The sequence below is a fragment of the Chlorocebus sabaeus genome, chromosome 19 (genome assembly GCF_047675955.1).
Source record: "Chlorocebus sabaeus isolate Y175 chromosome 19, mChlSab1.0.hap1, whole genome shotgun sequence".
Classification (NCBI taxonomy): domain Eukaryota; kingdom Metazoa; phylum Chordata; class Mammalia; order Primates; family Cercopithecidae; genus Chlorocebus; species Chlorocebus sabaeus.
Window position 1 is genome coordinate 19,949,951 of NC_132922.1, and position 16,903 is coordinate 19,966,853.

Sequence of the window (16,903 nt, forward strand, 5' to 3'; positions counted from 1 at the left end):
CACCCTGAGAACTGGCACACTGCTGGTGAAGGGCAGGGTGGCGCTCCTGGACTGGGGCATGGGCCTGCCTGCTGGCCCTTACAGTGCTCCCCCTCACTTACATTGTCTGCTGAGCTCCAGTCCACAGAACTTGTCCCCGTGCTACCTTCAGCTTTTCTGTAGGAAACACAAAGCAGGAGGCAAGTTACTGATGAATCCCGAGGCCTCCTTGGGACCTGGCCCATCCTCTCTCTAGACAGCATCGTTTTCATTGCTAGTAAATGTCCTGGTCACTGCCCTGTGTTCTGTGTGTAGACAGACACCGCATAACAACATTTCATTGGCGGATAGTGTATATAACAGTGGTCCCATAAGACTATCATACTATATTTTTAATATACCTTTTCTATGTTTAGATACACAAATCCTTAACCACTGTGTCACAATTGCCTACAATATTCAGTACAGTCACATGTTGTACAGGTTTGTAGCCCAGGAGCAATAGGCTGTGCCATATAGCCCAGGTGTGTGGAGGCTCTATCAGCTAGGTTTGTGTAAATGAGGCTCACACAACAATGAAATCCCATCTGGAGCAAGACAGATTATTGATTTTTTGAGACAGGGTCTCTCTGTTGCCCAGGATAGAGTGCAGTAGCATGACCATGGCTCACTGTAGCCTCGACCTCCCTGGGCTCAAGCGACCCTCCCACCTCAGTCTCCCAAGTAGCTAGGACTGCAGGCCTGTACCACCACCCCTGGCTAGTGTTTGTATTTTTTGTAGAGACAGGGTTTTGCCATGTTGCCCAGGCTGGTCTTGAACTCTTGTATTCAAGCAATCCTTTTACCCTTGGCCTCCCAAAGTGCTGGGAGCCACTGGGCCTGGCCAAAGCAAGATTTAAAGGAAAGAAAACCCCAAGTAAACAAGTAGATAGCTGGTGAAAAGACCAGATGCAGCCTAAGACCAGGGTGGGGGAGGCTCTGCCCAGATGCAGCCACCTTACCTGTCTTCCTTGGCCTCAGTGATCACGGTGATGAAGGATGTGGAGTCTTCCATGGCATCAAAGTACTCGGTATCTTCATCTTCCTCACTGTCCTCTCCTTTGGGAGTCAAGAGGCTTCCTAGAGACATAGGCAGAGCTTTAGTTTGTAACTTCACAAAAGGCTCATCTTGCCTCCCTAAGTCCAGAGCCAAGGGCTCCCTCAACCCCCATCTGGCCTCACTCTCCTCCTGCTTCAGTCACCTGGGCAGCCCTGGGCTGCAGCCACCCTTGCTCCTCTGCTAGAATCATGTGCTTTCAACACATTCATTGCACAGGGGCCTCTTTCTGGAAGCCCCCCCACCCCGCCCCCAATCTCTCAGCATGTGGGTCAGTCTTTCTGTGGCCCAGCTTCCCTTTCTGTTGGACCCCTGTCCACAATCCCTGTGACCCCCAACCCAAGGTGGGTGGCCACCTGGCACCAGGACACCCCTGTCACACAAGGGACAGCTGGGCTCATTAAACTTTTGAGAATGTGAACCTAGGTGCAGAGAAACTGTTGCCAGTGGGTGATGGGCACGGGAGATACAAAGCACAAAAAGGCAGTCCAGAGTTGGCCAAGCCCAGCCCACACGTGGACACAGCCAGGGATATGCATGTGGGGGAGCAGAAGTTGTATATGCAGAGCCACCTGGCAGAAGGTCACGGGACAGCCCTGCCCTGGCCGCCCGGGCACTCACCCTCAATGAAGCTCTTAGAGGGGTTGGCCGCCCGGCCGGGGGCGCTGCGGAAGGCCCGCTCGAGGCTGTTGTGCTGCTTGGCCAGCTGCTCAATGGTTTCCTCCAAGTGCACGCGCTGCTCCTGCTCATATTGCAGTGCCCGCTGCCATTTCCGGCTGTGTATCTCTGCTAGTTCCAGGAAGTCCCTGCAGGCCTGGGGAGGGAGGGGTGGCGGTATGAGACCCTGGCCTCCAGCAGGGGCCCATCTGTCAGAGGCATGTGAACCAGAGTAACTCCATCTTCAACAGGAGCTGGGTAAGATGAGGCTGAAACCTACTGGGCTGCATTCCCAGACACTAAGGCATTCTAAGTCACAGGATGAGATACAAAATACAGGTCATAAAGACCTTGCTGCTAAAACAAGTTGCAGTAAAGGAGCCAGCCAAAACCCATCAAAACCAAAATGGCAACGAGAGTGGCCTCTGGTTGTCCTCACTGCTACACTCCCACCAGCGCCATGACAGTTTATGAATGCCATGGCAACATCAGGAAGTTACCCTCTGTGGTCTAAAAAGGGGGGCATGAATACCCTTTGTTTAGCACATCATCAAGAAATAACCATAAAAATAGGCAACAAGCAGCCCTGGGGGCTGCTGTGTCTATGGAGTAGCCATTCTTTTGTTCCTTTACTTTCTTAATAAACTCTCACTTTGCACTGCAGACTCGCCCTGAATTCTTTCTTGTGCGAGATCCAAGAACCCTCTTGTGGGGTCTGGATCAGGACCCCTTTCCTATAACACATCTGCTCCCCCCACCCCCCCGCCATTCCCTGTGAGGACTAAGCTCTGATAATTTTTATCTTGCCCAAATTCCTGTGTAAGGCGTCTGGGGAGTCATGCCCTAAAAACCATAAATTCTCATCAGATGGGTTTTATTTAACCCTATATATCGTGACTTACTTTCCAACCTGACTGGCATAACATTACGAGTCAAGGAAGACAAAGTATTTTATCCCAAAACATGCTTCTTGGCCATATTTTGAAGTGGCTCTGCAAAGCTGTCTTTTGTGTGGGAAAATGTGTATCTGTAAAGAATCCCTATTCACATAGATCGTTTTCTTCCAGGCCCTGCCAATCCTGAAGAGACTGAGTTTTAGCACCTTTTTGAAGTTCTGATTAGGAAACATCTGTCATCTATTGTCTCTAAGGGGAGCCACTATAAGACTGAAAAAGAACCTTGGTCTCCACAATCTTTTATCTTAACCTGAACATTTCCTTTCTATTGATCCCAGGTCTTTAGATGACTCAACCAAGTGCCAACCAGAAAATGTTTAAATTAACCCATAGCCCGGAAGGCCCCTCCCCACCTTGCTTTTGAGTTGTCCTGCCTTTCTAAACCAAACCAATGTATTTCTTAAATGTATCTGATTGCTGCCCCATGCCTCCCTAAAATGTATAAAACCAAGCTGCACCCTGACCACCTTGGGCACATGTTCTCAGGGCCTCCCAAGAGCTATGTCATGGCCGTGGTCACTCATATTTGGCTCAGAATAAATCTTTTCAAATATTTTGCAGAGTCTGTTTCTGTTGACACCTGCAGTGAAGAAGGCCCTGGGGGCCGTCTAGCTTCCCCCTCTGCTGGGATGGTAACAAACATGCTCACTGCCCGCTTTGGCCTCCATGGGGATGTGGGACCCATAGCCTTCTCAGAGCCCACCCAGCAACCAGCACTCACCCTGGTTGGCCTCCCATGGTCAGGATGCCAGTTGGGGAGCAGCAAAGCCAGATGCCACAGGTCTGCACGCTGCCTCCCCAGCAGCAGCTCACCTGGAGCTGAGGTGGCTGCTGTTGCTCACAAGGCAGGGGCTGAGCTCTCTGCAGCCACATCCTCCCTGCAGTGTTAGGCCTCAGGTTTGTCACTGGCCCTTGCCTACCACTGGGCCGGTCCCTGGCCGTGGCACAGAAGGAAGGAAAGCCACGTTCTGCTATCCTCTCGAGCTCAGAGAGGTAATTGGTCTTGTCTGGCAGAACTGGGACTGGCACTTTCTACCAAGCTACCTCAGAATCTGAATCACATAACTGCTTTTAAGGTTTTCCCTTCAAGCTTGTGGTCTACTAAGACATCCAGATTCTTTTCAGCTTCCCAGGTCCATAGGTGGTTGCACCACACAGTTTTGAAGCAGGGGTTGGTCGTTCTGCCGTCATTACAGTGGAGAGGATGGCTCAGGCTTCAGCTGTCCATGGAGGCCAGTGAGATCCAATCTAGGAACCTCTGAATTTACCCTTTCTGGACACATTCTTTAACCCAGTAGGAAGGGATGTTTCCTTGGCCCACAGCTGCATCAGTGGCCCCAGCTGCCACTCCCCAGCACTCCCACCCCACCCAACTGCCCCAGCTGACCTGGAGCACCCACTGAGCTCCATGCACATTGCAGGCTGTCCCACCCCAAAGGAGGAAGATGGGCACACCAGTCCTCACCTGTGACACAGGGACAAGGCAACTGTTGAGGAAATATCAGGAGGTGATGTGGCAGGCGGGGCGAGGGAGCACTCAACATATATATGTCTTGTGGATCACCTCCTGCATCTGCCCCGGCACCTGGTGCCCAGGCCCACGACCGCTAACTCCCACCACTCCTCAGACCTCTGCAGCATTGCTCCCCCAGGAAATGGCCTGCTCCCTCAGTCATGCCCACTCAGACGCCTGCCCACTGGGTTGGTCTCTCCAGCAACTGTGCCAGGAATGGCCCTGAATCAGCAGCTGCTCCCAGATATTTGCTGCCGAATGACACCTACCAGGGGGGTGGGACTGACAGCAGTGGGAGCGAGCTGGGGGTGTCCTGAGGTGGCCTCAGGAGAGGAGGGATGGACCAGCACCTCCAAGGGTGGGAGGCTCCCCAAGGCTCTGCATTGGGGCACCCTGCCTGGGGGCTCAGCAGTCTCACCCACCCCACAGGGAGAGCCCGAGCTCTGGTGGCCAGCCTGCCTTGGTGGAAAGGGTCCCCAGCCCAGCCCGCCCCTGCTCCAGAGCGCTGGCTGCACAGCCTGCTCCAGGGACGCCACTCCTTGAACAAGCCCTCCTCTGAGCACCTTCCCTTCCCCATCTCCCTCACAGCACCACGCAGGGTGGGCAGGGCAAGGCGTGCCTCCTCATCCCGGGGATGTGGAAATGGGGCCTGGAGATGCGGCATGGCCTGCCCAAGGAAGCCAGCAGAATGTGGTGGCCGGGGCGCACTATCAGGAGTTGGAAAACCTGGGTTCCAGCAGAAGCCCCTTGGCCCCTCTGAGCCCACGTCTTCTCTGTGAGACAGACAGTGATGCCCGACAGATGCTGTGCCCACAAGCTGCCCTGTCTCCGCTCACCCAGCAAAATTCTCCAGGTGGGAGGAATGCAATCACCCCCACTGGACAGATGAAGGTCTCCTCCCCGCAGGTTGAGGCAGGGGGAAAGGTCTCCTCGAGGAAGGAAAGAAACCTCCTTATCTCATGCGCGTCATCCTGATGATGTGTGAGACTGAGTCCAGGATGTTGAAGGTCTGGGCTATTTTGAGTTTATGGGTCTATAAGGCTGTCCCTTGGGTGTGGGGCTGCAGTCACTGTCCATCACGCAATTTGTAGGCCCCATAGTGGGTCTGGGTGGGTCCTGGGAGACCCAGCTCCAGGCCTGACTCCACTGCTCCCTGGCTTGTGACTGAGAGCCGAGCCTTTCACCACCTGGGGTCCTACAGTGGCCTTCCTCTTCACCCACAGCCCTGTCCCTCTCTCACTGCTGTAGGCCTTAGAGTGAGGACCCTGAAAACAGACTCAGAGACAGTGCATCCCAGCAGCCAGACCAGACGGCACCTCTTTGTTGGTTTTCTGCCAGTGGATGTAAGGGCGGTGGTGGAGGTGGGGGCACAGTATCCCTCTGGGTGCCTCAGGAATGTTCCAGACCCTTACAGAAGCCCTGTGAGGTGGGTAGACAGAGATTCCCACCCCATCCCAAGACAGCAAAGCTGGCTCTGAGGGCACCCAGCAAGGAGGTGGCAGAGCCAGATCCAGAACCCAGGTCCTGAACTGAGAGCTTGCTGTACCTCCTACCTGGCTGCAGCTCCCACGAGACCCTCCTCCCCACATTGCCCTAAGCTTGGCCCAGTGCTTAGTCAAGTTAGTCTTGGTTCCAGCCACCTGTTCATGGCTCCCTGACGCTGCTGCCCTGCTGCCCCTGTGCCACCGGTCAGCTGTGACCCTGGCCCATGCAGGTCTCCAGGCTCTGTTGAGCTGGTCTCATGGCAGGTACAGAGTGCAGGTCAGGAAGCGCACCCTCATCTCCCTGGGTGCCACTTCAGGGAAGTCCCCTGCATCCTGAGACTGAGGGCCAGGGAGAAGGGGCTAATTAGGTCAGCACAGGGTGAACAGGATGGGATCCCAGGTCTGTCTGGCCCCAGGGCCACCTCCACACAAGGCACGATCCCCGTGCCTGCCTGATGCAAGCAGGGGTGCAGAGGCCAGGGCTGTGCTGTGCATGGTGAGAGTGAATGGGTGCTTCATGGTTTTCTGAGTTCTTACCTATCTGGCTGCACAAGGCCTCTGCACCCGCCCTTCCTCGTCCCTGCACCATCGCTTCCTGCCAATCTTCTACAGCCCCCAGAATCGTCCTCTCCGTCCACGAGTTCTCACATAGTTGGGTGCTTTGTTTTCATATACCTCATGTCATTTACAGCAAGACTTACAAAAGAGCCATACAACAGCAGTTTAAAATAGTAGCCAAAGGTCATGGTAAGAATTCCCACAAACTCACATCTGAGGGTGCCTGGGCTTCCCAGCAGCAAAAGCAAAGAGGGAAAGATGACAAGAGAACAAAGATGAATTAGGCCCCCTACCTCCTACCTTTGCTGTTCACAGGGGCTCCAGTACTTTAGAAATGACCATTTTCTCCTTCAAGGGAAAATGGAGGATTTGTTGTTTTTTTCCAGAGATCCAAGCAGCTGACAGCCTCTCATAGACACAGTTTCCAATCCTCTCCAGCCTCATCTCCTGGGGCTCCATTCCTTCCCAGGGACCTGAGTGTGGCCCACCAGGTCTTCTTGCTTTTCCCTGGCTCAAATCCAAACCCACCTGCTGATTCTGGTGCCAGCCCCGCCTCCCTCACACCTCAGGCCCACTGTGAGGCAGGCCATTGCAGGCATTCTTACAAGCACTGAAATAGATTTTTTAAAAATATAGTGTGCATGACCGAGGAGGAAATGAAGGCTCAGGGTGACTGAGGGACTCGCCCAAGGCCACGAGGAGGTGTGTGTAGGGCCAGGACCCAAGTCCCTGAGCATCTCACCTGCGCGTCTCCCTGGACACGGAACCGGTGCTGTTACGCTTTACTCTGTAAAGCTAAGTCTCGATTGCTGTCTGGGACCCCCTTGAGGGCAGGGATGTTGTGGGATCCCAGAGCCTTCCTGGTGTGGAGTTAGGTTCCTGGGAGATACTAACAAGGCTGCCTGGGAATAACCCTGTCCAAGCAACAGAGCCCAGCCCTAGCCTCAGCAAGAAGGGGTGGCCTCCCAGCACCCTTAGCCCCAGCTGAGGACTTTGTTCACACAGCCAGGGTTGCTGGCTAATAACTTGGCTGTGAGTGACCTCGGTCCCCCTCAAGGCTACCAAAGGGCCGGCTGGCATCGTGCAGCAGGGAGACAGGAAGTCCCCGGGACAGCTGGGCTTCATTTGGGTACATGTGCCTAGGCTGGGCACATGCAGGTCATAGAGTGTCACAGTCACCTAAAAGCGGGGCAGGGTGAAAGCTGCTGTGTGCTAATATCAAAGGCCTCATGTGTCTGCACCCAGGGCCTTTGCCATCACAGCAGATGAGCTGCCCTGGTCACCCTGTGGATGCAGAGAGCCTGTCCACCTCCTCCAGTCCAGATGCACCCACCTGGTGTCCATCCCCGACTCCCAGGGTCTCCTCTGCTGCTGCCAGCCTTCTCCAGGCCCCATCCTGGCTGTGCTGTGGGGAGAGGCAGGCGCCTGGCGTGGCCCTGCTGTTCTCAGAATGCTGAGCTGGGCTGTGTGCTGTGTGCTCAATAAGCTGGATTAGGCTTGGGGCCCAGCAGAGGGAAGTTCCCAGGGGCCCAGGGAGGGCCTGGCTGACCCAGCCCAGGCCTGAACGTGGTCTCATTTCTCTGAGGCTCTGTGACAACTCTACCTGGGGCCAGGGGACTCATGCTCAGCTGTAAGCAGGAGGAAAGACAGGCTGACCTGAAGCCCCTGCCCACACATTTGTGTCCTGCATTGTTTAAGGGGAGGGGAGTGAGGGGTCCTAGTGGGAGCTGGAGGTGGTGCCTGGGCCCGCATGGGTGCTACCCCACTGCCCACCCTGGGATAGGCCTGTAATCTCCTGGCGCCCTCCTGGGCTTCTACAGAGTCCCTGATTCTGTGACCTGTCAGGTTGATTGTCCTCAGCGTGGGGACAGAGTTCCAGTCTCCCAGCCGTGCCCCTTCCACCTACCCCCAAGTGCTGCACAGAGGGTTCTGGTGAGAGGGGTGTTCGGGGTGTGGGTACTCTGAGATGCAGGGCCCCTGAGCAGTGTGGTCCTGTCTCCATGGGGAGGGCAGGGAGCCTGTTGAGTTGCCCCCAAGCAGAGTGAGAACCACAAAGCTCGACAGACAAGTGGAGGGGGGGTCTCCACCCTGGGGCAGCCCCACCTGGGGAGTCCAGGCCCTGCTTGCCCACCAGGGACTCTCCCTACTGAGAAGTCCGGCCTGGGGAAGAAGGCTGTAAGGGCTGCCCACCCAGGGGAAACCAAGTCAGGGGCCGTGCCATGTGAGGTCTGAGCGGGGGTTGCTGCTGGTCACCGGTGCCCCATGGGACAGACATTGAGCATCTCTGACCTGGAAACCTTTGCCCAGATGTACCCCAGGAAAAGGAGGACAAACTCTAATCGCTTTTGCTGTTCCTAATCTTAATCCTGACAGCGATCTCACTGCTCCCTGGGACAGGCGGGAGAGCAAGGTGTGAGGTCAGCTAGCCTGGGTCCCCTGTGTGTGACCTAGGGCAGCCTCTGAAGCTCTCGGGAGCATGCAGAGCCAGGACCCTGTCTGGCCTTCAGTGGCTGCCTGGAAACTTCCCTCCTAGACAGGGATGTGAGGGAGGCACCAGAGGCCTGCTAGGCGTTGACGTGGGCAGCCATTGGGCTCATGGAGGAGGTGGGGAGATGGGTCAAACGCCCAGATGGTCCAGGCTGGGCGACTGGCTCCAGCCATTAGCACACGCAGGAGGTCCCAGCACCCCTGGTGCAGGGATAATGGGAGAAAGTGCGGCTGGTCCAGGACCTGCCAGGCATCTGACGTGTCTGCCCTCCAGCTCTGGGCTCCCAGGTGGGCGGCCGGAGGACCCTCTGCTCTCCGGGTTTCTAGGGCCAAGGCTACCCACCCTCCATGCTGATCCTCACATCCCTTGTTGCCACAGACTCTGCCTCTCACCAGCCTGTGGTTCTGAAGGTGATGAGTGGTGAGATCACAGAGAGTCATGGTCTCCCTGAGCCCCTCTGCATGGCCAGGGGACTCACTGGAGTAACAGGACCTTGCCTCCCCTGCCACTGAGGAGTGGTGGGCTGGCCTCGCCTATTTTTTTTGAGACAGAGTCTTGCTCTTGCCCAGGGTGGAGGGCAGTGGTGCCACCTCAGCTCACTGCAACCTCTGCCTTCCAGGCTCAAACGATTCTTGTGCCTCAGCCTTCTGAGTAGCTGGGACTACAGGCGCCTGCCACCACACCTGGCTAGTTTTTGTATTTTTAGTAGAGATAGGGTTTCACCATGTTGGCCAGGCTGGTCTCAAACTCCTGACCTCAAGTAATCTGCCTGCCTCGGCCTCCCAAAGTACTGGGATTACAGGCATGAGCCACCGTGCCTGGCCTGGCTTCAGTTTACACAGGATGAAACCCAAGCTCAGCAGGTGTCTCATAAAGGCAGGAAGGAACTGCGCTGTGATTCTGGTCTTAAGTGTCTAAGACCCAGACTGGGGACCTGTGGAGCCACAAGGGGAAGTGCTGGGCTCCCCCAGGGATCCCTTTGGCCCAGCCAAGCTGTCATGCTGTGTCTCCATCACCTGCCTGCCCCCCCGAGGCTGAGCTCCCAGGGCCTGCTCCTCACAGGAGCCCTTGGCACAGGCTGGTAGCACACAGGGGCCTCAGCCCTTCCCAGTCCCCACCGTGGGTCGATCAGAGTGTCTCCTTGACGTGACTCACTCTCGGCACTGGTGAAGCAGTTTCCACTCCAATTAAAACTTTAAAATAGCCTCTCCACATTCAAAATAGTTTGCCACTCACACACAGGAACCAACACCATCTGGCTTCCAGTTTGCCAACTGATTTTAGACAAATCTGGAATCTATTTTTACCCATCTCCCCAGGTCCTGGATGAGCAAGCTGTCAGGAGCAGGACGGTGGTCAGCTGGGCAGAAACCTGCCCCACAGGCCCCAGAGGGACAATGGAGAGCAGCTCCAGGCCTCTCACCCCCGCCTGGGTTGGCCTAAGGAGCCCCACGTGACCTCCTGGGCCATGAGCCAAGCGGGGCCTCAGAGAAACCTCAGCATTTCTGGCAGTGGGGTCCCCTTCCGACAGGGGTCTTTGTTTCTACGATGCCCTACATCAGAAGACCTGTCTGAGGGCCCCAGGTTGCTGTCTCTGTTCCTGTGACCCTCTCCACAGCAGCCCTGCCTACCCCCAGTGCCCACTCTGGCTATCTGGTGTCCCCAGTGTCTCCTACTTCCCCCTTGTGCTTTGCCCTTGCAGCTGGAGTATCCCCAAGTGGAGTGTGCCCCGAGCCCACTCCATCGAGTGCTGGCTGTGCCGGGTGCCCTTCCTCCTCAGGTTTTCCCATGTCCTCGCCATCAGGATGTCGCAGGCACCCCATACTGCCCAGCCAGCCCTGCGGCAGGCACCAAAGTATGTCTCCTGAGGGACACTACCTTCCTTGGTAAACCCAGGCACCAAGAGTGCGGCATCTGTCCCATCCAGGCCTGGTAAGCATCTACCCTCTGTTGGCCAGCCCTGCCCTCCCTGCTTTCTGCCTGCACTGGGCACCTCGAGCTAGCTCTGCCCACTCACTAGCTACACAAAACCCACTCCTGGGAAAGACCCTCCTGCATCCTGCAGAACCTGTGTGTGGGCCAAACTGGGTGTCAAACAGCAAGATCCCCATTCTGTAGGGGCCCAGGCCCCCAGCATGGGGTCCTTCCCCATGGCCTTTTCTCTCAGCCACACAGCAACTCTGCTGTCCCTGCCTTCAGCTTAGAGCAGCACCGCCCATTCTCATGGGTGCCAGCTCTACTCTCGCTGCCCAAGGGCCCTCGAAGGGTCTCTGAGCACCTGCCCCTGCCTTGCGGATAGCACATTCTCCAAGCAGCAGAGGGGTCTTGCTAAAATGCACGTGGGATGATTTTATTTGGCCTTGAGTCATTGACCTTGGCATTGAGTCACTTGGCATTGAGTCCCTCATTTCAAGTGGAAGCACAACGCTGTCAGCATGAGGTCCCTTGTGACTGGCCTCCTCTTCACTCCCACCTCCCCTCCTGTGGCTCCCCGTACACACTCCAGGGCGCCTGGCACCTATGCCTCTGCTCAGCCCCCAGCCTGTCTGCACCTGTGGCCTCTCACCCCATCCCACCTCACTGGCTCTTTCCTCTAAAGGTCTTTTTGCTGCTGACATCCCGTATCACCTATGTGGTTACAGCTCCCACAGGAGGGTGCAGGGCCCACAAGGCTGGGGCTGTGTTCACCCTCACAGCTCAAGGTTCCCAAGTGCCACAGAGGGTCATGTGGTCAGAAGGACCAAGTCCTGGGCCCAGCATGAGTGACCAACTATGAGGAACCTTCCAAGTTCAGGAATGGGGGTCGAGTCAGGTGCAGTCGGTCTGGACTGGGACCTGCCTGCAGAGACTGGAGGGACAGCAGCAGGAACAAGCCCACAGGCTGCTAAGAAGCAGGATGGAGCCCAGCTGCCGGCCCACCCAGGGGGCTCAGGACTACAGGGGGGAACACGCCCCAGCCTCGTTCTGCTGCCCTGGCCTGCAGACGGAACCTGCTCCCGCAGCTTTTTCACTTTGTGGATACTAACACTCCAAGCATGAGCTTGTAATATGTACAAGCTCATTTTCCACCTTAAGCCAAGTGACAGCAGCAGTGCCACCGTACAAGGTACACCCTGGTGCTCACGGAGGATGCTGCTGTGAGAGAGAATGTCCCCACCCCATGCCTGGCAGAGCACCTGTGCGCAGGCACGTTATGGTTCAAGACTCATTCTAAAAACCAAAGTCATTTAATAGTGCTACAGGGTTTCTCTTAAATGGCAGGCGAATTCACAGTTACCCAAAACAGTAATTCAAGCAAGGATCTGCTAGGCTGGCTTTTATCAGAGTCAAAAAAATTACCCACTAGGGAATTTTGCCAGACACTAAGCGATTCATTCATTTGCCCCTGTGATTTTTCACAATATTCTCTCCACCCCTCCTCTCTCTCTCATTTGCCGAGGCTCCCATGTGCTGGGCTCTGAGCCAGGCATAGAGGCCACAGGGCTACAGGGATTGTGAGAGATACTGTGTCCTGCCCTTGCTGGAAGGACAGGGTCAAGATGCTGCAGTAGAAAGATCTGTGAGACTCTGCAGGCCTGCAGGTGGGTGATCAGTGGTGCCAGGACAGGGATGCAGGGTAAGGGTGGACAGGGGAGGTTTTCTTGACCTCCTAACCCCGATCACGGGGAGGGTCAGGTTTATTTCTCTACCATAATGCAGCAGTGTAGCGGGCTCTGGAATCAGGAAGACATGGGCCCGTATCCTTTTCAGCTGGGATCCTGAGCCCCTCAGCCTTGGTCTCCCCATGCGCAAGCCTGCAGAGTGGGCAGGGAAGGTGCATGCAGAATGTTTGGCATGCCACTCAACGCATGGAACACTCATCCCCTTTCCCATCCTGGCTCGCCACTGGCAGGGCCTGTCCCAGCCTCTCATAGCCCAGTCCTTAGGAGCTGGGGCATGGGTGTTGGGGGAACTACCACCAGGGCAGGAAGACACAACCAGGGACAGGTGGCCTGTGGGGAGACGCTGCTGGGCCCGCCAGGGATGCTCAGGAATCGTGTGAACCCCATACCCTGGTTCTATCTCATGGCTGAAAACCCAGAGCCAAGCTGATCTCTCCAGGTTCCCTGAGCGGGAAGGCAAGGAGTCTACTCTCCTTCCCGGGCAGTGGGGTGGCCAGGCCACCACCCACACAATTGGCAAGCCTCGCCCAATGACCGGGTCCTGCCCACAGGCCCACCATGACTGGAGAACTGTCCAGAGGCCCAGGAAGGGTAACTGGGTAGGCAGGTGGGAATAACAGAGGGGCTTCAGAGCCAAACTGGTACAGGTCCCCCATCCCGGCCAGAGCAGAAAGACCTGCGCACGATGACAGCCCAGAAGGGAAAATATTAATATTTTCCTTCTCTGCCTGGGAGAAAGCCTACTTCCCATTCTGTGTCTGCTGCCTCGGCCCTCTGTAGGCCCAGCCAAGGCTTGCCCTGGCTCCTGCTGGGCTGTGGTCAGCTGGACAGGAATCTGCCTCCTTGCCAACTGAGAACCTTCCCGGGCTCTCCCTAAACTCGGCCTTCAAAAGTGGGCATGTGAGCTGGCGGCCCTGGGTCATCTTAGAACAGGTCACACCGATGAGCACATGCCTGGCGGCCTGTCACTTTAAGAGTTTGCTGGACTGCCTGTTCCCTGTGAGTCCCTATCTGGCACAGGCCTGGGCAGGGATCAGGAGGCAGCTGCTAAGATCTGATGTCAAATGCCCATCAGGCAGGGCTTTCCTAGCTTTGTGATGAGAGAGGGGTTGCCCTGAGTTCACGACAGGGCTACTGACTTACTCAGATGCTGACCCCAGAGGGTCCTTCCAAGGCCCACCAAGTGCACCCTCCGAGTCTGGCTAGAAAGAACCCTGCCAGGGCCGGGTGCAGTGACTCGCTCCTGTAATTCCAGCACTTTGGCAGGCTGAGGAACATAGATTGCCTGCGGTCGGGAGTTCAAGACCAGCCTGACCAACATGGAGAAACCATGTCTCTACTGAAAATACAAAATTAGCCGGGCATGGTGGTACATGCCTGTAATCCCAGCTACTCAGGAGGCTGAGGCAAGAGACTAGCTTGAACCTGGGAGGTCAAGGTTGCAGTGAGCCAAGATCATGCCATTGCACTCCAGCCTGGGCAACAAGAGCGAAACTCCATCTCAAAAAAAAAAAAAAAAAAAAAAAAAAAAAAAAAAAAAAAAGAAAAAGAAAAGAAAAGAAAGAACGAACGAACCCTGCCAATCAAAATGTCGCAAGGCAGAGGGAGGCTGGAGCCCAGTGTGGCGTGCACATAGAAAGTATGGTTACCCGTACAATTTAATGCCATGAAATGCTGTTCTGGGCCAGGTGATCCCTCCGGAAGGGGAATGCAGGGGGGTGCAGGGTACAGGGGTGACCTCGGCAGGCTGAGGACTCGGGGCTGGGCCTCCACTTCCTCACTGATCTTGTTCAGGTGAGAAAATGGGACTAGAAGGGCTTTGTAAAAGGTAACATCACAGGTAAATGTGAGCCGTGGGCCACTTGGAGTCCTTTACCCAGAGACACAAGATCCACTATGAAACATCACTTGCTGGCACTCCCACAGGGCTACTGTCAGGGACACCTGTGAGTAAGACACTCAGCCTGACCTCAGGGAGCACAAAGCCCAGTGGGGAATGGTTGAAACAATGGATTAAATGCCACGTGGCGGTGTGCCTGGGAGCTGGGGTCCCAGCCAGGAGGAAGGCTGCCCAAGAGAGGCCTTGGAAAGCCATGGTGATGTCCCTGTGGGGTTCTGAAGGATGACAAGGGAGCTGCCAGTACCTGAAGGGTGAGGAAGGGGTGTTCTAGAACATACAGCACTGGCAAAGGCATGGGGGGTTGAAACGCAGTGTCACTGTTCCAGATTCCCAATCCAGAAACCACCTCCGAGCACCTTGTTCCCTCAAACACCTGGGGCTGAAGCCATACCTGATGTGAGGTGAGGATGGCTGCAGCACCCTGCGAGGATCTGTGGGTGCGTGGAATGGGCCTGCACCACTAGCCGTGGGTCCTGGGCTCTCGGGAATCATCCAGAGGACCCTCCTCTCTGCCCTTCTAGGATCTGAGGACCTAAAGGCTTATGATATATCCTTTCCCAAACTTGAAAGAAATTTAGAACTCACCTGACTTTTCTTTTCTTTTCTTTTTTTTTTTTTTTTTTTTGAGACAGTCTCACTCTTTCACCAGGCTGGAGTGCAGTGGCATGATCTTGGCTCACTGCAACCTCCATCTCCTGGGTTCAAATGATTCTCCTGCCTCAGCCTCCTGAGTAGCTGGGACTACAAGCATGTACCATGTCTGGCTAATTTTTGTTTGTTTTGTTTTTTTGAGACAGGGTCTCACTCTGTTGTTCAGGTTGGAGTACAGTGGCGCAATCTTGGCTCACCGCAACCTCCGCCTCCTGGGTTCAAGTGATTCTCCTGTCTTAGCCTCCTAAGTAGCTGGGATTACAGGTACGTGCCACCACACCCAGCTAATTTTTGTATTTTTAGTAGAGATGGGGTTTCACCATGCTGGCCATGCTGGTCTTGAACTCCTGGCCTCAAGTGATCTGCCCACCTCAGTCTCCCAAAATGTTGGGATTACAGGTGTGAGCCACCACACCCAACCACCCTGACTTTTCTCCTGAAACTGGAACAACCCCAGATTCTTTGTGGTCTTGGAGAAAAGTGAAGATAGAGCAGCCAGCCTATCCCTGTAGGAAGAGAGCTGCCTGCCCCAGTGTGCCCTGAAGGACAAAGGACACCCTCCATGTGGGCTTTGTCTGGTCAGCCGTCCCTCATTTTAGGCTCTACTTCTATGATCCGGCTCAATCAGAGCCCACAAGGTGGAAAACACACAGCATTTCGCCAGGAGGAGGGTCTGCCCTGTCCGAGGAGCCAGTGGCAGTAGAGATTTCCCTAATGTAGGCATGGGCGCTGCTGGGAGCATCCCTGCACACATCACAGTCAGGGCAGCGCTGGGGAGAGGGATGGAGTTACAGTGGGGTCCCCACAGTGGGAGCAGCAGCTCCCTCTCACTGTGAGATTGGGAGAGATTGGGGGTGATGATTTCTACCTTGTGGGGACCGCGGTGTGTGGCTTCCATATCCAAGTCCCTGGCTTCCCAGGAGGGGCCCTGGTGGGGCTGCAGCCATGGTTACCACAGAATTTGAAGCTGAAAGGTAAGACACTCCAGGGACTTACCTGGAGGTAAGTTGGGATCCTGCCCAGGGTGAAGGTGAGGCTGCCCCGTGTCCTGGCCTTGGCATGTAACCACCGCAGGAGGGGGCCTCTGCAACTCTCCAAGGAGGTCACCCTTACCTCCCTGAGGGAACGAGAGGATGAAGGCCATCACTTTTCTTGCAGGCCACACAGACCTGGGTTTGCATCTTGGCATGGCCACCTACCAGCTGGGTTATGCTGAGCAGCTCAGGTGACTTCCCTGAGCCTCAGTTTCCACGCTGACACTAACAATCCCTCACGGGTGCTAACCAGGCTGTTGGAAGGAGTAAGTGGTTTGGTACCTCAATAGGCTCCCTGGAAGTTTGGAGGTGGGAGCAGCATGGATGTCCTAGTTACAGAGCCCTGGTCCAGCACCTTCTCCTAACAGGTGTCGAAGCCACACCCTGGCCAGGGGTGGGAACGCATGTGTCCCATGACCTTCAGGCAAGTGGCTGGCTTTGCCTACATGGCTCCTTTGCACACAGTGGGGGCTGAACCCTTGATGTCTGAGAGCTCTGTAAACAGCCTTTCCAGAACTGCCCCAGTTCCTGCTAAGCGAGGAGTGGCTGTCAGGAAGGGTCCCCAGGGGAAACACGAGCCTCTGGGCTAGCCTGGGCTACAGGCACTGTTTGTCAGGGCAGCACCGCACTCCTGCCCTCCCTGCCCCTGATTTCACAGCAGGAGCTTGGGGAGGGGCCCTCATGGCAGGCTAACACCAGCAGATTTGGCAGAACCCAGCCCAGGGCACAGCTTCTGTCACTCAGGGCTGACTCTGCCGCCACGTTCCCCGGATGCTAGAGCTGCAGAAAGGAATCGTGACCAACCCCAGGGGGTTGTGCTTCTCATAAAACAATTCATTAGGCACTTAGACTTGGAGCTGTTTTGATGGCTTCGTAAACACAGATGAGCCTCTCGTGTCTGATAAAAGACTATGCAAGACGGCAG

The 16,903-nt window shown here is 55.6% G+C and overlaps 1 protein-coding gene across 6 annotated transcripts in view; it reads right to left on the reverse strand.

The window, feature by feature from the left end:
• OSBP2 (oxysterol binding protein 2) overlaps positions 1-16,903 on the reverse strand; it is a 239,448-nt gene that overhangs the window by 29,402 nt on the left and 193,143 nt on the right. For 5 of the 6 annotated variants that reach the window (XM_073006810.1, XM_007975430.3, XM_007975431.3 and 2 more), the window contains 3 exons: positions 1,697-1,889; positions 981-1,098; positions 102-156 (listed from right to left, as the gene is read on the reverse strand). In XM_073006810.1, the coding sequence (XP_072862911.1) occupies positions 102-156; positions 981-1,098; positions 1,697-1,889 (366 nt within the window). Of the gene's footprint in view, positions 1-101; positions 157-980; positions 1,099-1,696; positions 1,890-7,576; positions 7,746-16,903 lie in introns of those variants that run through there. The other variant, XM_038007603.2, reaches the window with a different exon arrangement.